Source organism: Scophthalmus maximus, chromosome 15, assembly GCF_022379125.1.
Source record: "Scophthalmus maximus strain ysfricsl-2021 chromosome 15, ASM2237912v1, whole genome shotgun sequence".
NCBI classification, from domain to species: Eukaryota; Metazoa; Chordata; class Actinopteri; order Pleuronectiformes; family Scophthalmidae; genus Scophthalmus; species Scophthalmus maximus.
The window spans coordinates 7,635,179-7,655,975 of NC_061529.1; the positions used below are offsets into that span (position 1 = coordinate 7,635,179).

Sequence of the window (20,797 nt, forward strand, 5' to 3'; positions counted from 1 at the left end):
AGTACAACCTCATCCCTAACTATGGACTTAATATTAAAGCATACAATTTTATTAACAGTGCCGAATAAAACCCTGAACATTTGGCACCATAAAAGTAATCACAGTTGTATTAGATCACATCAGATTTTACAGGTGTAACAAATGAAGTGCAATGAGTGTATGTTGGGCCATTATATGATTTATATTATCATTATTGATGCATAGATATGAAAAAAATAACGTTTTATAAAGTGATCGTGAAAGTCTGAAAAATGGAAATACTATAGTAAGAACCAAAACTCGGAAACGTAGTACAATACTTGAGAGAATGTACTTTCCAACACTGTATGTGTGTGACATGATTAACAGAAGCAGTCGGTGGCTTTCATCACTGTAAGGAGGTCATAAAACAACTGCTTTTATATTTTATCACTGGGCCATATCACTGATAAAGCTAATAAATGCAGACTGATGTGTGCTACGCTCCAAGTCGAGTAACTTTTGCATTGGTGCTTTGTGTCATTTATGATGGGGAGACATTCTGAATTTCAATATCTGTCTTAAATAAATACCATTAAGTTATAATGGGTGATGGTTTCCCCAGACAGGCAGTCACCAGATTAAAGTCTACATATGAATTATTGGTAATAATTTATTTCAAATAACCATAAGACAAAAGTTACAATCAAAGGCTAAGGTTATTTTTCAAAAAACAAACAAATCATTTGCAAGTATTGTATATGTTACTCATACACATTCATCTGACAACTTGACTTATTTTAATAAAATTAAAAATACATCAGCAGGAATAAGTTAATGTAAAGCCAGAAAAGCTCAGTCTTTATTTTTGCAAATGAAACCTGTGTTTGATTGAGAGTGCATGGTTGTGGGTTGTATTGTTTCATGAAGTCAGTTGTTAGACCAGCTACAACATTTAAATACGCCTTACAGCTTAATACAGCAGTGATATGAAAATGTGAAGGGAACCATCCTTCATGAGGACTAAAAACTCAAAGACACCTTACTAAAATCGTTCCACCTCTTTCACCTCTGCAACCAGTAATATTTGCTGTGTGGACAATAATTTACTTCTCTAGACATAGCAGACAGGGCTATCTTATCATGTTTTATCGTTAAAAACTGCCTTATCATCACATTGTGCTTTCTACAACCATTAAAAATGACATTTTGTCATTTTCCTCATTTTTCTGCAGTTCAGCGCAAAAAAACAAAAAAGAGTAGGCGACACATTAAAACCCTGTGACCCTCATCTCCACTTCAGCCGACCTCATCCTCTTGCTTCTTTTGGCTCTGCACGAGAGGATGAGCCAAGTGACAGCGCAGCCAATCAGAAGACCAATGACCGGCAGAACTGCGGCGAGCCACACTGGCACGCTGTCCGAGCAATCAGGGGTGAGGGGCTGGGCTATGTTGTGCGTCGTGGAGCTGTCGGTTTTGGGTGCTGCAGTGGTCGTTGAAGTTGGCAAGCTGTTCACCTTGGTGAAGATGTATGGATGCTCCTGAAAGAGACACAGGTCATAAACTTCCACCTCCGGGGGGCTGTCAAATTGTACAGACAAATCACAAGATTTGTGTGGCAGCTTTTCTTACCTCAGTGGGGCATCTGATGTTGTTTCTGGCATTTGTGAAATTGTTGTATGTCTGTTTTTTACCCACTGGCTCGAACTAGGGATCAAACCGAAAGAGGTTTTTCAGTTCAGTTCAGGACAGAGATGCAGTGAGAGGTGGTAATTTAGACATCATCCAAAAACCTTCCACTGCCCAACTCGATTAGCCGTCCACTGTCCGCCTTGCCATATACTCACCATGTTATTCCACAGAGCTACAGCCATGTCAGCATGTCCCCGTTCACTGAAGTGGAAACAGTCCTCAGAGAAGTAGGTGTGGTCAGGCCTGCCGTCCTGGAGAAGAAAAATAACACACATCAGTGTTTGCTGGAATTCTGTGCACTGAGAAGAAGAGCTTGTTACAGCCGTGAACTCAAACTAGAGTAACTTACAGCATTCACAGGAACAATAGAGTTTTGAAAAAAGGGCTGCACAACCACAGCAAAGTCCTCTCTGCCCTCATAGCGGCCTCCGTACACCAATTTATCTGTCTCAACCTGAAAGGAAGACCGCGAACGCTGACGTTATTACAGCAAATGTAGCATTCTTGTCTCGTCAACACAGTTTGCTCTCGCTGTTCTCGTCAATTAACCTGCAGTTCCCGATTTAATCGTTTTACTTCAGCCAGCTCTGGGGAATCTGCTCCTGGTAGTAAGAAGCATGGGCAGACGAACCTGAGGATGACAGGTGAAAGTTAACAGCTGATTTTGGAAAATAAAATAAAAAAGAATACATTTTTAGTCATCACTGATTGCTACATAATCCAACTCACTCTGTAGTACAACAAAATGTGAATGAGCTAGCCCTTTATTAAGTATCAGGTTTTTGCATATTTTTGTTTTGATAAGTTATGAGATCAATATCAAGACATCGGCCCTGGATCCAGTGGTTCAATGTACAATTGGTTTGGCATGAGTGGATCGATGAGCGTACGTTTGTAACACGTTGCACCCAAAACTATCCTTTTTGATTGTGCGAAGGCCTTCGATTTCCAAGATTTCCACGACATTGACTATCATCCTGGGAACCTATGGCCAAAAGAGAGGTAATGTGACATTTATGAAGTTTCAGAGAATTCAAAATTGTTCCTTTTGGGCATCAAGAAAAAGTAAAACTGCTTTAAGTTTGTTTTAAGTTGTGGCATTTGTTGAATTATAAACTTTACCTCTTTGTACAAAAGGTCCAAGCTTGTCATCATATGATGGCTGTAGTTCTGAGCTGACAAGGAGGCCTGTTGTTGTGAGACACACAATTTACATGGCTATTTATTAATTCATAGTGAACACATGTACTGTACATATGTTTTGGCCGGTAATAATCTAAAAAACCCATATGATCCAAAAGAGCTGACGTCACACACAACAACTGACCGTAAGCTGTCGCTATCACAATCATAGAGCACATTTCAATTCGATGCTCTGCTCTGATACTCTGCTGCAAAGCTCAAACATAAGAGGGGAGACAAACGCCATCAGTGGAGCGGAGAGTAATGGAGTTCGAGAGAAAGCGGGGGGAAAAACAAGGAAATGGAGGCCAAATGAGAGAGAGAAGGAGGGAGTGAGACCGAGACAGGATGAAGAGAGTCTGGGTTGACTTCTGTGTTGTTTATGCCTCTTAGAGAACAAGGCCTGTCACTGTGCCCCTTGTGCTTGTTCAATTCAGACAGAGGCTGAGATAGAGGAGCTGGGGTGTTTTGTGTTGCGGGGGGGGGGCAAAGTGACAGAATGTGCTCATTGAAAAGGAACCATGTCTGCTCTCATCTCACTCTGACACGATAAAACAATTAGGGGAGGGCGGCTCACAAAGCTTGATTATTCTGCCCCGGTGCTCCGTCCCATTCGGAGAGTGATATCATGAGACAGCTCCACACAGGGCATCGCACAACACTGTGGGGTGTTTAACCACTGTGCTACGGCAGGAGATTAGCTGAGGGGAGAGAGCTTTGAAAATGCCATTCAGCCATCGGATCATCCTGCATTTCCTGTGACGACTTCTTAAAGCAGCTCACCCGGTCGTTGCAGTACTGACACAGGTCATTGCCTCCGATGAAAAGGGTCACCAGCTTCCAGTCATTGAGGAAATCCACTGACTATGTGCATTAAAGGGATGGAGGGAGAATCACAGAGATAGAACAAAGAAACAAATATTACATTGCCTTGTTTATCCTGCACGTTGCTTTAACAATAAAAAATAAACACGTGTAATCTGTTCAATTAGGAAATCTTAAACTCACAGAATCATTTTTCATGGTATCAATCAGCTGTCGGACCTGTCCTGGGATGGCTCTGTGTAAAACCGGAGATAGTCATGAGTGCACAAAATATTTGAAAGGGAACTATTGGAACCTGATAACCAAACCAAAGAACTCACGATATCTTAGCCCCTCGCACTGCCACGTTGAAGCCAGTCTGCTTTTTACCTTGTCCCTTTGACGCTCCTTTGATTGTAGGATTGAACTTCTTCAGGATGTCTGATGTAAACAAAAAGAAGGGATTTCACTGCACAAGAGAGGAAACACTAACTGTGCGACAGTCCAACTCTGTCATCCAGTGGTGCTGATGTGCATTGCACTTGAATAAAGGCAGAGTTTAGAAACCGAGGAGGCTCGTGACTTACTGGGTAAAGTTGTGACCGTTTCAAGAGTTCTGTCTGCCCCGATGCTTGTTAATGAAAAAGAAAACACAAAATGTTCATAAATAAATGCAGATTCATTTGTTGTGTGAAAACCTTGTGTGCAGTCTCTCACCTCCATGACACTCCTCTGTACTCGGTTCTTAGCTGCAGCAGGCTTTTTGCCTTAGCACCAAACCCAGTCTACAAAAAAAGATGGTTTTGTCATTAAATTATATTAACTCATCATTTCATTTATTGACTGGTCATTGCTTTATCCTTGTGTACAAACGTACTGTTAAAGAGTCTCCCAGAGCAGCCACCACCTTGATGTCTGCAGGCCGCACCATGTGAGCTGACAAAGGATCAACATGAGCACAGTTTTACACCCAAGCGTTGTATTTCACTTCAGGTAAAACCAGAGTAACATCGTGAAACTTTACCTGAGGTCGGCACAGAGTTGGACGGAGCTGTGTTTACACAGGAGAAGTCACTTCCCCAGTTCTAAAGAACGACAGTCACATTTTTTTGTCATGCATTTGAAGTTCTATTTCTTGTAATCGCGCATCAATTCTATGACTATTACTTACTGTGACAGGAGCAGGAGTGGGTGGAGGGCCTGGGAAGGTGTAGTTGCTGTTGACGGCAGTCCTGAAGAATGGGCTGGTCTAACAAAGAAATCATCGGAGTAAAAATGTGAATACACAAAGAGGATTAAAATAAACACATAATGTAAAGTTTCTGATAAACTGTTGGACTCAGTGTGTGTTGCTGAATGCCACGTTACCTCAGAGGGGCACTTCAAGTCAATGCCTGCTGTAAAGTCTTGTGTAACAGTCTTGTTTCCCACTGGCTCTAACTAAGAAATCGTAAAAGTCAGTCAATTTATTTTGGGCCATTCTGAGAGAAATTAAAAACCCTCATGTGCCAAAATACAAACGTAGGAAATGGCTTTCCGATAAAGTAGATCTCACCATGTTGTTCCAAAGGGCACGAGCCATGAGAGTGTGAGCTTTCTGGCTGAGATGAAAACAGTCGGGTGAAAAGAACGAGCGATCGGGCCGGCCGTTCTTTGAAAAAGGAGGGATGACATTTAAAAATATATATATATATTGAAAATAAAGGAAACACAATTTTATTTAGGGTTTTAAGTGTGTCGGCGCTTACCTCTAGCTTGGGAAGGACAATGTCTCTCATGAAGGGCTGCAGCACCACGGTGAAGTTGTCGCGTGTGTCATAACGCCCAGAGTCGAGTAGCTCTCTCATTGCGCGCTGGAAGGAAACACAGCCAAAAGATGACGACCAGTGAAATTCTAAAGTGTAAAAAAGTGTTTGAATTTTCAGTTTCGATTATTCTGAGTTGACAATGTCCTGATGCTGCAGTAGCACAACTGATTTATCCTTCAGAGTCCCTGGTTGATTTTTTTTTTTTTTTGTCCCTTTATGTCTTTACACCACTTATGTTGTATCCGCCACTTTTCACAACAATACAAAAAAAATAAAAGCACAAATATTTAGTGATGATAACTCAAAGAACAGTTTGTGGTTGCACAAAATATTGTTTCAACAACACAAATACAGCATTATGCAGTGTATTTTCATGTGAAATCCTTTTATTACTTCAGAATCACAAATCACTGAAGTTTAAAAAAAAAATTCACATTAAGTGTTTTCATGCTGTGTGAATGCACCACATGAACACTTAGAACTTTTTTTTTTCTCTGCTTGCCTCAACATGGTATATATGAACTGTTAGGTTATGTTGTAACATTTCTTTGTTTTGTACCTGATAAGCTCTGTTGAAGTCTTCGACCTTGTGGAGTTCAGAGGATCCCTCTTTAGGTTTCAGTACACAGGGGCAAATTAAGCTGAAACACAAACGTCAAAACCTTTTAGGTGATGACTCAAAGTGATTGTGTTTTTGGAAGAAGAAAAAAATGTACTCACCCCACAAACCAGGTGGGACAGCCCAGAGACTTATCTCTGTGCAGATCACGCAGTGGTACAATGTCTAACAGCTCTATTAGATTGACAATGGCTCGGGGCACCTAGGTGATACAAAACATAAACTGTCTGTATTTTGGATTATGACGTTGAAATTGCTCACATACTGTACAGTGAGCAACAATGTGTATTTGTGTTACTGTACAAGTACAAGATGATGAAAACATACTTCACTGTGGAGTATGTCCAGAGCTTGGCGGATACGACTGGCAACGTTCCTGGGCGAGAAAATAACCTGTGGAGAAAAGCTCAAACAATCAGGGACTAATTTGTTTTCGAACTATTTGAGCTTCTCACAATCTAAGAAAGTGCAGCTTTTTTTGGACTTTGATAGTCCAAACAAGCAATTTGATATTGTAAAGGTCATTTGTCACTATTTTCGGACTTTGTATTGACAAACCATTTAATGATAAATTGAGAAAATAATCTGCAGATTAACTAATAATGACTGTTGTTGGCTGTTCAAAACAAATTGCTTATAATATTTTAAATGATTTCAAAATTTTTGGAAATGTCAGAGATCAGACCCTTAATCTACATTTCTGTCTTCTGTGATGTATTAAATCAATTCAACAATCGCACATAAATGAGATTTATTTTAAATTTAAAGTAATGCAAAAATCTATGAGCACTCACGCTGTCTGTGCAGAAGTCACACAAGTCATTGCCTCCAATAAACATGGTGATAACTTTCCAGTCATTGTGGAAATCAATGCGCTGTAAAGAAGATAAGTGTTTTGTTAATTGAGCAACTATAAAACATAAAACTCAAACAAAGGTTGCACATGAGCATGTCTGCAGCTACAGCGTGAAGTTTCCCACAGCCTTACCACGTCTTCTTTCATTTTGTCCACTAGAACGCGCACCTGTCGCACCATATCACTGAGAGTAGAAAGAGAGGAAGTTATGATGGAAGAATTTCACCAAGTGCACACTCAGTGTTCTGATTCCAAAGAACACGACTGACCCACTCTTAGCTCCGGCCACGGCCTGGTTGAGAAAGGCCTTGGGACTGTCCTCGCTGCCTACTCCCTCTGAGAAGCCAGTCAGGTTCGAGCTAAACTCCCTCAGGATATCTGGATACCACAAGAAAAAAAAAAGGGTAAAGGCCTATTTTAAATTGGTTTTATAGAAATTGAATTTGCTTAAATAATAATACAAAAGTCAAACGTACTTGGCAGAGTGGTTACAGAAGTAATGTTTTCATCACCACCAATGCTGAAAGTAACAGAAACACCTTGTTAGTTTTTCCTTTTTTTAAATGAGGCTCACAGAAATATCCATATTAAATCTTGACGAAATTTCCCACAGTGTCAAAATCTGACCAGGGTGAATTTAAGATGATCTTACCTCCATGACAGTCCCCTGTACTCATTGATCACTAACAGAAGGTTGTCTGCCTTGGCACCCACACCATTGGCTGCCTGCAGAAAACATCATACGTGAGATATTCAGACCACGCAGAAGCAGGTGAAATATTTTCCACCTCTCGGGCCCTGCCTCTGCCTGTTATCTGTTCACCAGTGTGTCATCCCTTGGCTGGTGTGTTTGCATGTAAATGCACACATGTGCTCACATGAGGCACAGCAGGTCAATGTCTTAAAGCCTATGTCCTGTTCTTATACTGTATATGAGTGTCTGTATTTGTATTTATACTGAGATAATGACTGTAAGTGTTGTGCAGAACAGAGAACGGAAATACTCACTGTCAAAGAGTCGCCTACTGCTGCCACCACCTTGATATCTCCAGGTCTGAGTTCATGAACTGCACAGGAAGTAGAATATTGACGATTACAGTGCTTTTCAAATAAGAAATATATACATAGAACACAGAATAAGAGCTGAACGATATTCTTTTACCTGAACCTGGAGTGATGGGAGATGGACTGCGGTCTGTGCAAGGCACCTCAGTACCCATGACCTAGAAGCAGTATAGTGATCTTCTATGAGTTTCACTGTACGTGCTCTCATGCTACTGTAGCTCTGGAGTGGAGTTGAAAGACTTACAAGATCTGCTAGTGTGGAGGCTTCATTGTAAACTGTCTTTTCTCTGTCGGAGGGGGAATTTGTCTGTGTCCGCAGGAAAGGTTGTTCCTGAGACGAGAAGGGAAAAGAAGTGAGTCACAGCAGTGTCGTTGGGAATTAAATATTATATTGAACGTCTGCTTTGTGATTTAGGGTCTTGGATTGAATTGTGACTTCTGCAGCGACACATTTCTTCATTTTAGTAAAACATATCTGTATGACATGTTTTGCACTGAGGCTAGAACATTTCTGGGTGACTTGAAAAGACTGTCTTATGTGATGGCACGCCTCACCTGGGTCGGGCAAGGAATAGCGACGACACTGTTGTCCGTGAGCTCTGTCTGATCTGTCATTGGCTGAAGCTGGACGAGGAAAAGTGATGATTGGTTAAGATTTTTTAGGTCCAGAGGTTCAGGTGGGGCCATTCTGAGCAGCCAATAACCACAGAGTGTCTAGCAGTACAGATTGCACAACTGCTGTGTTCATAATGCAGAGTGAACAATGATGGAGAAGGACATGATGTAGATAATCCCGCCAGGTTAATCGTTACATCTCTTATCTATTATCTTGTCGGAGCAACAGTCGTGAACTGTAGTAATTGTTCCATGTTACACTTGTCGTGACGGATCACTGGGACACTTCTCTGTTGGCTCATTTTACAACTCAGACGCAGGGTCAATTTCAGTGTCATAATAGTATAGATCAATGCTGAAGGTTTTTCTGCATGCTGCTCTGTCACACTGCATGTTTAATTTTGCCATTGGTGACTTTAATTTACAAAAGTTTACCATGTTTGTCCATAGCTGAAGAGCGAGTTGGTTAATTTCAGACCTCGTGTTGTCCTGCAAAGAAACACATGATGTGTGCTGGTTACACATTAGCCACGTCAAGGCTCCTTCATGCTTTGTTACTGGAAGGAAGGCTGTATACCATATGGTTGTAAGTTACACCATTGTTCATCATAAGTCGCCTCAGGAAATTGCTTTTCTTCACTTACGGAATCTGGGCTGGGTTGGAGGATGACTGGAGCAGACTGCAGCATGGCGGTGAAGTCCGCTGCACTCTTGCTGTGCCACCTTGGGTTTTCCAAGACGCGACCTAAAGAGTCCTGGAGACACGACAAGTGGATAATAGTCCAGGAAAGCAACAAGATATGGTTCAGATGAACATGAGCCAGAAGCACTTTTTACATTTACCTGCAGTGTTTTTAGAAGTGTTGCTTTGTGTAATCGTCGGTTTATGCTTTCATCTCTCATACACTCACACCGCCTACAAAATAAAAGGGAGGAATCAAACATCACTGTAATGTGCATTTTACAAAAAAGCAAGATGATAAAGTCACAGTTTCTTTCTGTTTTTTTTAAAATAACAAGCTATATTTTGCTTTTTTTTCTCCAAAAAAAACGAACACACTCACTTGTCTTGCTGATCATATGTGCTCCACACTGTGACATGAACCAAAGCGTGATGCGACTGTAAACGGACAGCAAGCACATTAGTAAATTATCCATTTTATTTGTTCATGGCAAAATTCGAGACAAAAAAAACAACTACCATACAATATTTTGCAGTGTCTGCAGAGATGCTTCCACATCCTGAACAACAGCGTCAACATCTGCAGCAACCTGAAGCACAAGAAACAGTCACACACTTTTATCACCCAGACTTTCACTATAATCCCTGGACATGTGACCAGTCTGTCAAAGGCTTGAACACTCTTATGCTTTACAAAACCTAACATGTTAATGAAGAGTGATGATTTCGAATGAAATGGGGAATCTTACATGTGGTGAACAGGCACACAGGGAATCTGCCGGGACAAACAGAAGCACGAACTTCCAGTCTGAGTCCTACAGCAATATGTAAAGAAAATACAGTGTAAGAAGTACGAAAGAGTTAAAGTGAGCTTCAGCTTATTTTATCAAACTGTGAGAGAATATATAGTTTATAAGAATTACCACATTATTGTTTTTACATCATCATTTCTGGAAACTTGCTTATTTGGGTCCTTGCTGACAGTATGACAGTGAGATATAGCTACAGCCAGGAGATGGTTAGCTTAGCATTCTGAAGAAAGATTCATTTTTTCAAAAATGTGTACAATAATGTGTGGGGAAAAATCTGGCCAAGAAATAGAGATGAGTTTCTCATTCTTTTCAAATGGAGGATATTCTTGTTGTTTCAGTCTAATATTTATAGAGTAACCTGAATGATGTGCACTGAAATAATAAAAGGTTTAAAATACATAAAAGATTCTTATGAGAGGTTTGATGTGCACCTGATGTGACAGGGTCAGAGACAGCTCTTCAGCCTCCTCCAACAAACTCCTGCAACACAAACACTCTCATATAACACACTTCAAATCAAGTAGTAGTATCACGTGTGTGTCATGTGTGTGTGTGTGTGTGTGTGTGTGTGTGTGTTACCTGGGCTGCAATGAGGTTTGGCCCACAGACTGACGTATAATTTCAGGAGTAAACATGGACAGCAACTCTATAAAAGTCACGCAGACACAATTTTATAGACCCAAATAAATGTAAAGTATGTTTTATTCATTACAACACAATCAGACTGTGGATTGTGAACAGTATGAGGTGATTGCTGCTGTGACAAAAAGAAGAAAGACTTGCTGCTTAATATAATTTGAATTAAAGGCCAATAACCTGCGTTTATGGCCCACTGTCTTATCCTGAGAGATAAACTCGACTAAACTGTAGGATTATTGTTCTCTCACAATATTGTCCTCAGTAGCTGGCCTTTCCTGTAACATGCTCTTGACGTTTAGCTTAAATCGACTCAACAGTTAATGAATGACCGAGTGCAGTTATTGTGGGGGAACTAAACCAAAATCAAGGACCTGGGCCTGAGAAAACTAAATAAAAGAAAAATCTAAATTCACCAAAAGTGCTAATTATTTATTATTTTTTTAAGAATCAGCTTAAACAGTGTGAGACTTTTTTTTAAAAATGTTTTGACAGTTATTACCTTTAAGATGGAAAATCAGGAATCCCTCAACAACCATTTGACTGCAGATTACAAATGTAAAAGTTGAATTTCAGTTGATCATAGACTTACCAGTTAGTCTACTGAACACTCTGGACGCCTCGTGCCTAATGATGAATACATACATGTTGTTAGAAACACTCCAGATTTAAAGCAGCTCCGGAAAAAACGACATACTTCGCTTCCAAATAATGCAAATCTTACTGAAGTATATCCATACATTTTCTCAGCTCTTACCTGTGTGACAGCGGCATGCCCAAGGTGTAAACAGCCGAGATATCCGCAGGTCTGAGCGCATCGACTGATCGTGAGGGAACAATTGAAGTAAAGCAAAGTCATGATACAACACTGGACAATATATTTCAGATAATACAAATAAAATAAGTCTGATCATTATGAGTAATCACAGAAGTCATTCAGCTTGAAACAGATCAGTAAAATGCCGACCTGAGGAGGATGGAGCTCCAGGTATTGGTGAGCAAAGTATTGACATGTAACTTTCTGCCTGTAACACAAATACAGTTACTCAGACTTTTATTGTCAATGCATCAATATAGAGAAATTATAGTTTTTAGAGAAGAGTACAACGTAACGCTCACAGTACAGTTACCTTCTCTGAATTTTCTGTTGATTGTTCATTTTCTCTTACATCAGTGTTGACAGTGTCTAAATGTGACAAAAGGAAGATAGAGCTGAGAGTTGAAATTAATGGTAACTATTACATATTATGTGTAAAAACTCAAGAATTCAAGAAAGAATGCAATAAATACACACCAGAATATATTCTATACAAACTTGTGATTGTGTTTCTTTACTTTACCTTAAAGGTTCAAACTGATTCATGAATATCTCCCTGATGTTACAGTTACTTATTGGTCGGCAGCACAGGCCTGTGTAATAAACTGTGGTGTAATAAACTTTCTCATGTGGTTCACTCTTTTTGTATTTGCAGCCCAAAGTCCTTAGTGCACATTTCTATATTACACAGACATTGTAATCTTTCTTTATACTCTGTTCTTTTTAGAAAGAAAACATGTATTTGACACTGGTAATATTTTAAGACCCTGTTTCGTATTAAAAAGCAGCATATAAACACATTATAATGACAGTGTATGCAGATTTAAGTGTTTATTGGTGTATCTGGCAACAACTATAACTCCTCCACCTACATGTGGAGGCTGGTTTATAAACAGATATTGAATGACAATATAGTAAAGCACTGTTGTAATGATAAAACATATGACCTCAAAATAAGTTAGGCTGACAAATACAGTGCATAATGATTTATAAATGTATTTATAGCAAGATCTACATCATACTACATCATAGTATGTTATATACCTTTTATTAAATGATACAATAATGTTTATGAATGCTAAAATCAAGTGTTATCCTAAGATCATATAAGAGCAAAGAAAGCTCAAACTCTGAGATGCAGAGTAAAGCAACAGGTACTGTGCGGATGAGAAAATGTAAACTACTTTTGCCCACATATTGATAAAAGTGCTGAATTGGGTACAATATGCATCGACCAGCAGTATGAAGATGACCACAACAATGCTTCAAAGAGGCAGACCGGCTTTGCATTTCAAGGTCCCGGGCTGCAACATGTGAAATATACTATTATTGCCTGTACTGTACCTGTAAAGTGACCAAAGGATCCAGCAAGGACTGCCAGAATCAGGAGCGCACATCTTGTGGTCATGATGGTACTGTATGAGATACTGAGTGTTGTACACACTGAGGGGTTTGTACAATGCCCTCCTCTTTTCCTCCCTCAGCCTCAGAGAAAGAATGAGTGTAAGCCCTCGCTGACAGTTAAAGTACCTGTAAAGGGCGTGGAGAAGGAGATGAGTTCCAAAGAGGGCAAAGTTATGGAAAGAGGAAAAATAGGAGAGAAAAAACAAGAGGAAACTCTTCATGCACGCTCTTTTATTCTCAGTCATATCTTCCCTTTATCAGTTTATCTGGATAACAACCAGCCACATTACAACCTCCTTCACCATGTCTGTGCATTTGTTTGTCAGTGTGTAGCGGAGGCACATGCAATCTATCCTGTAATTCGAAGGAGTATCCTTGTGTTTTGCAACAAACCAAACTGACCCATTACGGAAGGTCAGTGAAATGTGGATTCACATTTACGGCTATGATGATACATAATACATCGTCAATAACTCTTGATATCTTACGGCTAATGTGTGAATGACCTAAGGACACAATCCTTCGTGATCATATTTTGGTTTATGTCTTTTTACACCAACTCTTTGAATTATCCAAAATATAAAAACAAATGTATCTGTGTAATAATTAACAAATGTGTATTGACAGTGGTTGAACAAAAGCTTTTGAAAAATATACCCAGAAGGAACAAAACTACGTAAATATCACATAAGTATTATTTGATAGAAGGTTTGAAATTGAGACATTTAACATAATCCAGAGAAACATTTTGAATCTGCTCCATCATTTTAAGGAACAGTACAGACTTTATGGCCACAGTGATAGTAGCCAGAGTGATTTTCCAGGGAAATGAATACATTTCTCATAAAACTCATTTGGGCATAAAAGCTCAAACAACCATAAGCACTACATGTCTCGTTTAGAGAGAGAGTGTTTTCCATGGTAAAGTACCTTAATGATAAATATTGACACAACTATGCATTGCATTGATACAAATATATGTGAAAGTATAAAATTTGCTCTAAATCATGTTTGAATATGTTGCTCTTGGAGCCGTGCTCGTGCTTTGCAGAGCACATCCATTCAGCAGACGGTCCCTAACCTGCGATGATAAATTTAAGTACCAGGTTTGATATAAATCAAATAAGGGTTATCTAAGAATCGGTTAACAGCCAGCAATTTAGCATAGCTCTACATGTTCAGTTTTGGAGATGTGATGAGATATGATTAGATTGCTAAATACTTTATGCGCTTGTCCTTAGATTGGCTGTGCAGATAGCCTGACCCTTGGAATCAAGAGAGAGTACAACAACAAGTTATCTTGATGTTGAGGGATTATCAGATTGCATTTACGTCTCTTTTTTTAATGGTTTATAACATTTTGATATGTCGCAACAAAGTTAACACATCTTTCGAAAATGTCCTTCATTTGTCTGTATATTATATGAGCACTGAAACAGTTTGTTAATAATTAATAAATACATTTTTCCTCATGTTCCTGTTCAACTGTGAACCTCCTCTTGAGTGCATCTCTCCCTTTTACTTTAATGTATTTCTGCCGAAACAGATGATGATTGATGCAGGGCTCACTAACGCGACCTGCAGTCAAAGATACTCACAGTTCACTGGTGTTTTTTATTGAATCCATCGTCGTTGATGCAGCAGGGGCTGGCTCATATCGTGCCTGCTGCAGCTCACGGTGGCTTTTCCGGTGGGAGCCACACCAACCACTGACCAGCCAAACACAGGCATTTTGTTAAAAAGGGTCAGCAGTCAAATTCACAATTAAAAAGTATTTACAGGTTAAAATCCAAGTTAATAATCGTGGTCGGTGGCTGCTGTGGCTGGTCATTGCTTAGTCTGACAACTCACCCACTGACCAGACACTCTTAGGCAAGTGGACCTAAAATAGCATCTTAAATTTAACTGCAAATATACAAATAAAATAATGTTCAAAGAACTATAAATACTATAAATGAAAATGAAATAATTATTGTACTTAACAGTAGACTTATTTGTGCAAAACCGTAACGATGCTGGCGAGTTATTGAAATATATAATTCATCTCAAGGTGTACTTTAAAGCTTGATAAGCAATACAAATTAATATAGTAAGCTCAAGCAATAAAACTGCCCCCAAAATAAAATGTGTACAGTAACTACGGATACACTACCTCACTTCACTTCAGGTTTAAAACTTTTCCCAGTATACCACACAAACAGCGGCTGGTCGGTGACTGCTGCCTCAAACAGTGGCACCTGCAGCCGCAGGTAAGTGGCCGCTGTGGCTGCCACTGGAGAAGCCACAGCGAGCTGCCGCAGCCACGTCTCTCCCTCGATGTGGACGCCTCTTGCTGTCGCTCGGCTCTGCTGCCCCCTGGTGGAGCCGCATCGCAGCGCCGTCATGACCGGATGTTGACAGTGGCTCGGACTCAGCGGGGCTGCGGACAGGAAACAGCTGAACGAGAACAACAAAGCCACGACGACGACACAAACAACAGATGTGCGTCTAAAATACACCTCTCATATCGGTGACATCGTCGCTGGTGGGGACTTCTTGTGCCACTGAGTCGAGTCTGACACGGTAAGAAAGCGTCGGGCGGACGTCGGCAGATATGTGCGTTTTGTTGTTGTTCTCTTCTGCCTAGCTTGTTATCGCAGTCGCTGCTAGCCGAGCGGCTAACCCACCGTTAGCTTCGTTTGACTCAAATGACGTAAACCACAGTGGAAACCAACCAGCTCATGTCTTCCATCGTATCACTCACCATCACGGGCCCGTGGACACTTTCGACGGAGTGATCATTTAGCGTGCGTTTGAATCTACCACGTACATGTCGTAGTCGTATTCGTCGTTGTTCAAGGCTGCCATCTTCCGTCAACACTGCTCTAGACGAGACAGTCGGGAACAAGACGTACTTGTTGAGGTCAGAGCTACTGTGGCGACAACAACAACTGAAAACACTAATTCAGCAAATACATATTTGAGCTTTTAATGTTGACACTTTGAATATATATTTGTCTCAAAGTTGCCTCATATATTTCTTGTAAGAATCTTATATTTATCAGAATATGAAATACTTTTGATATACTTCTGATATTGAGCCACATTGGAAAAATGGTTCATGGTAAATGGTATATATATATATATATATACACACACACACACACACACACACACATAGAATAACATTAAAGATGACAAATTGTGCTGATTGTCATTCAGTTTACTGCTGTACTGGTGGCTAACAATTGACTTTGGTTAAAAAAATAAAATAATAATGACATAACAGAATCAGTCATGGGGACACGGTGTCTTTTGAAAATATCATATATAACAGCAAAAGTAAATTTCAAGAGTCAACCTGCATTGAGACAGACTTCAGACGTGTCAAAATCAATTTGAAATCAATGAAAATTTATTGAGCTTCTCCAATGTGGTATTTACAAAATTTTCCATATTTGTATCTGTCCGTACTATAGATATCATCACAGAATATGTAATTTTATATGGCGTTTATCAGTTTTTAATAGTAGTAATGTTTTTTGGGGAAAATCTATTGGGGAAAAAATGTGCATGGATAAAATAACTAGACAGGAAGGTCTGCTTTGACTTATCCCATGAATTAAGCAATCTGACAAGTCAAGCTGCTTCTTCATATTGTAATATAATCACATGTGAAACAGGCTGCGGTATGTACTGGCATGTTGCTCAGCTCTAGGGTGTTGTGTTGCCCATTGCCCAGATTCCATAAATGTTTACGTTCTGTTTTTTACTTTTTTCCCCCCAACAATAAATTGTTTGTTCTTCATGTTTTCTCCTAGATTAGCGGAAGTTCAGTCATTTCCAGAGATCTGACAATGGGACGTATCTTCTTGGACCACATCGGAGGGACACGCCTCTTCTCCTGTGCCAACTGTGACACCATCCTGACTAATCGGTCTGAGCTTATCTCAACACGTTTCACAGGAGCCACGGGCCGAGCTTTCCTCTTCAATAAGGTACAGTTAAAGTCCATGAAGTGAGGAGGATCACGCAACTCCTAAATCAAGACAGGATACACAAGTTCAGTATCTCATTCATAGCTTTAAAAATAAACCCAACCTGTGCATCATGCTTGTGTCTCAACCCCCATAGGTGGTGAACCTGCAGTACAGCGAGGTCCAGGACAGAGTGATGCTCACCGGCAGGCACATGGTGAGAGACGTCAGCTGCAAGAACTGCAACAGCAAGCTGGGCTGGATCTATGAGTTTGCTACTGAGGACAGTCAGCGGTACAAGGAGGGACGTGTCATCCTGGAGAGGGCGCTGGTTCGGGAGAGCGAGGGCTTCGAGGAGCACGTCCCCTCAGACAACTCATGAGCCCCCGATGTTGGATTAACTTGTGTGGGAAGGCTCACTCCTGTGTTACCCCCCCCCCCCCCTCTCCTCTATCCCCTTTGCCTCTGTGCTGCATATCGCCACCTGCAGACTTAATGATTAGTGAAGTTTTGGCTGACCACCTTCCCCGACCCCACCCACCCCGTCCCCTCCCTATTTTTGGCCTATGACCTTAGACCTCTGCTGATTAGAAGATTGGCTTTGCTGGATCTATTCTTGCTGAATAGGCTTTCCCAAAATACTCCCTGACTTATGTGTCACAGAACCGCTTTACGTGTTCACGCACGGTCACACACAATTCTCACCGTCGCTGCACAAGGCATGCTCCACACTTTTTGGTGTAATAGTTAAATACATGCATGATAATAGACATCGTGCGTCACCCACTGGTTGTTTTGTTTATTTAGATTGCTGGACGCATTAGAGATGAGTACGTTCATCATCTACACATCATTGGCAAAGCAACCAGCCCAGTTCAACACCGCAGTGGAGGTGTCACTGCGTATCTCTGTTGTGGAGTTTGTCTCAAGTGTATTTTGTCATCGGTGGTGAGCCCTGAACACAACTAAGACAACAATACTTGTAATTTCAGTTGCCTTTTTATTAGCTGGTTTTGTAATGAATAGAATAGCGTTTCAAATCTCTGTTCTCATCCAAAGGATACTGCACAGATTGATGTCATATTTAAGTATTCATTGTTGTGTTTGATGATGTAGATAAGTTTTATCTAGATTTGGTTCACTTGGTGTGCGGTTGTTTTCGATTCACTTGATAATTTTGGAATGAACACAAAGGGGCTTTTATGTCCCGTTCTTGCAGTTCAAAGTGTGGAGTGAACCCCTGTACGGAAGAAAAAAAATTGGAGAATTAATCCTACTGTTCTGCCAATCAGCATTTGTTACCATGGATTCTGTGCCTGCGTGCGTGTGTACCGTGTGTAGAGCAACGTGTCACTTTGGCGACACGTCAGGAACGTGGACCCTGCAGCCGTGTGTCTTCAGTTTGACGGAGCAGGAATGTGTCTGAGGCACGATCATGGGTGACGAGCTAACAGAGCCTCTGAAGGAAATAACCAGAACCACAAACACAATAGCATTTAGCAAACAGTCCTTTCTGTAACAGCACAGTGTTGGATATGACCACAAACCAAAAAAACACATTTCAGTCGAGATTGAGTGGGATTTTTGAACTGTATTCGTTTACATTCGCGAAGCTGATCCCTGAGGCGAAAATGCTTTTGAGATAGCGACCCCCTTCTCTTTTTTTAATAATCCTGGCACATTGGTTCTACAATGACTTGTTCCTTACAACACAAGAGCCAAACAAGCTTTGATGAAGTGATTAGTCTCTGAATTTTTCTGACCAGGTCAGAGCCCGTATTTTATATCGCTTGTGTACTGTGAGGATTTCACAATGTCACAATTGTTAAAAAATAAATATTCCCAGTTTTCATGACATATGAGGTTATTTTTGGACTGTAGCTGCAGCACAGCACCATGGCCCTTTGTGCCGTGGTGAATGCCTTCAGGTGTTACCAGAACGGTGCAGCCTTCACAAGTGACGCTGTTCGTGTTTCCGCTCGCCTTTGTGGAAACACGCACAAGGTTATACGAGTGCAAGTTGTCATTTCTTCAAAAAAAAAAAAAAACTTGAGTACATAGAGAAAGCTTGACACTTTCCATATCAGCAAGTCAGTGCAGTGTACAGTCAATGGCCATGACACAATATAGATATCATTTATTGTTCACTTTTTTCAGCGTCTTATTGATAGGCCGACTGATTTGATTTGCTTTACTCTATATTATTATTATTACTATTTTATTGACTGATACATTTACCTTATTGTATATTTTCCTGATTGGATTGTTTTCTTGTATGGTTATAGCAAGATTTTTTTTTTCTCTCTTATGTGATTTCTAAATAAAGATACATTCTTGCTGGGTTAAAGTATTCTGTTGTGTCTACTTGTTTTTTTTGTTTTTTTAATCCATAGCATAATTATTATCTATTATGAAATTATATATTTTGATTTGGTGTTTAGTTTTCAACCATGTGCTTCAGCCGGCTGCTTGAGGCAGATTTATAAGCTTGGTATTTGAACACTGCCTATATGTTCATGTCCATAACCTCCTGGCAGAGGGAGGACAAGCAAAAGCGTTGGCCTGTAGGTGGCAGCAGAACACCGAGGAACAGGATGATCTCTGTGGACATTTTCCCCTTGGAAGCGTGATGCTGAGTCCCTCGTCTGCCTCTGACGTTAGCTTGCTTGGCAAGGTCTGTAGAGCTTCACTGCAGGCCAGAAATAGATGATGTTACTCGCTGGAACAGAGAAAAATGAATGGACTCTGCTGGATTATTATTGAAAGTCAAATAAATGCCCTATTAAGGCAAAAAACAGGATGAGTTGTCGGGACAAAACACGAAAGGAAAAGCAAACTTTTGTAAGCACAATCCGGTTTATTCCGACTTATACTGCAGTCGCTGTGAATCACCCACAATGCAGAGGTTTGACTGCATTCTGGTTTCTAAAATAAGGCGATGACGACTCAGCCCGTAATCCACCCACTAATATTGCAGTGCTGCTATTGAGTTATTTATAGCCCTGATCCTGTTGGAAGGCCTCTCTGTTGGTGTGTCTGTGTCACAATGGTGAGATCAACAACAGGTCTACTTCTTCTGCAGTCGCTCCTGGAGGCGCCTGCAGCACTAAACTTAGCTCACACAAATATTAATTAGGGTTGTCGAACACAACAATCTGTCCTGGTCTATTTTTGTATCCACTGCAGTTGCTTTTTTCACTTTCTTTGAGGGATCTAACAGATTAATGGATTGAGGAGACTCATGTTTTTTTATGAACAAACCCAGTGCCATTTAAATGCTGGACATGACTAGAAGCAAAAAAGGAGGCTCCGTCTCCGGAGAACCGACCTTCCTGCTTTATAATTCATAGTAGTCTTGGGCTTCGTCCCTGCACAACCTCAGGATTGTCTGCAGTCTTTATTGAAAAAGCCCATCTGGTCAGATAAGGATAATTACACTACCCTGTTGATCCTGTTAGTCTGCATGCAATTGGAAAGACATGGCCCAAATCTAGATGTGACATAGTCTTTCCAATGTGTGTTTGTGTGTGTGTTTACAAGGAGAGATATTTTTCCATTCCCCTTCAGAGACTTCCACAGTCCTCTGGGGACCTTCAGATTCCCCGAAGACTCAAGCTCCTATAGCCTACACTCATCCAACTAACCCATTACTGAGCGAATCAGTCTTTTTAAGGAGGAAAAATCGAATAACATGAGGGGGGAAAAAAAGTACAAGTGAAGCGATGCTCTCATGGAGTCGGCGTGTATCATCAGTCTTCCTTCCACCCTCTGTCGAACTTATCAGACTAAATTTGAAGTTGCGCATATTCAGATGCGGAAAATTATTTTTTGGTGGGGGTAGGGGGAGGGGGGAGACCAAAAAAGAATTTGGAGCATAATTGGGCGCTTCAT

At 40.5% G+C, this 20,797-nt stretch overlaps 2 protein-coding genes across 3 annotated transcripts; one reads left to right on the plus strand and one right to left on the minus strand.

The window, feature by feature from the left end:
- Positions 1–617: 617 nt before the first annotated feature.
- plb1 (phospholipase B1) lies at positions 618–15,239 on the minus strand. The gene is made up of 45 exons (XM_035610946.2): positions 15,103–15,239; positions 14,549–14,659; positions 12,891–13,076; positions 11,860–11,915; positions 11,697–11,754; positions 11,487–11,550; positions 11,322–11,356; positions 10,673–10,739; positions 10,525–10,573; positions 10,031–10,096; positions 9,806–9,871; positions 9,664–9,719; positions 9,443–9,515; positions 9,244–9,354; positions 9,035–9,088; positions 8,540–8,608; positions 8,229–8,315; positions 8,082–8,142; positions 7,928–7,986; positions 7,572–7,645; positions 7,396–7,439; positions 7,189–7,297; positions 7,052–7,103; positions 6,858–6,938; positions 6,391–6,456; positions 6,165–6,265; positions 6,004–6,085; positions 5,385–5,489; positions 5,192–5,287; positions 5,005–5,076; positions 4,808–4,885; positions 4,661–4,721; positions 4,514–4,572; positions 4,354–4,421; positions 4,224–4,267; positions 3,978–4,077; positions 3,841–3,892; positions 3,616–3,696; positions 2,773–2,838; positions 2,541–2,635; positions 2,200–2,281; positions 2,000–2,104; positions 1,806–1,901; positions 1,591–1,665; positions 618–1,499 (listed from the first exon to the last, which is right to left on the minus strand). The coding sequence occupies exons 3-45, from the start codon at positions 12,952–12,954 to the stop codon at positions 1,230–1,232; spliced, it is 3,309 nt and encodes a 1,102-aa protein (XP_035466839.2). The 5' UTR covers positions 12,955–13,076; positions 14,549–14,659; positions 15,103–15,239; the 3' UTR covers positions 618–1,229.
- Positions 15,240–15,357: 118 nt separating this feature from the next.
- Positions 15,358–19,256, plus strand: LOC118286477 (protein yippee-like 5). 2 transcript variants are annotated; one of them, XM_035610956.2, is made up of 3 exons: positions 15,358–15,512; positions 16,751–16,927; positions 17,064–19,256. In XM_035610956.2, the coding sequence occupies exons 2-3, from the start codon at positions 16,787–16,789 to the stop codon at positions 17,286–17,288; spliced, it is 366 nt and encodes a 121-aa protein (XP_035466849.1). In that variant the 5' UTR covers positions 15,358–15,512; positions 16,751–16,786; the 3' UTR covers positions 17,289–19,256. The 2 variants fall into 2 exon arrangements, with proteins under 2 accessions (XP_035466849.1, XP_035466850.1); XM_035610957.2 differs by lacking the exon at positions 15,358–15,512 and adding an exon at positions 15,714–15,852.
- The last annotated feature ends 1,541 nt before the right edge of the window (positions 19,257–20,797 follow it).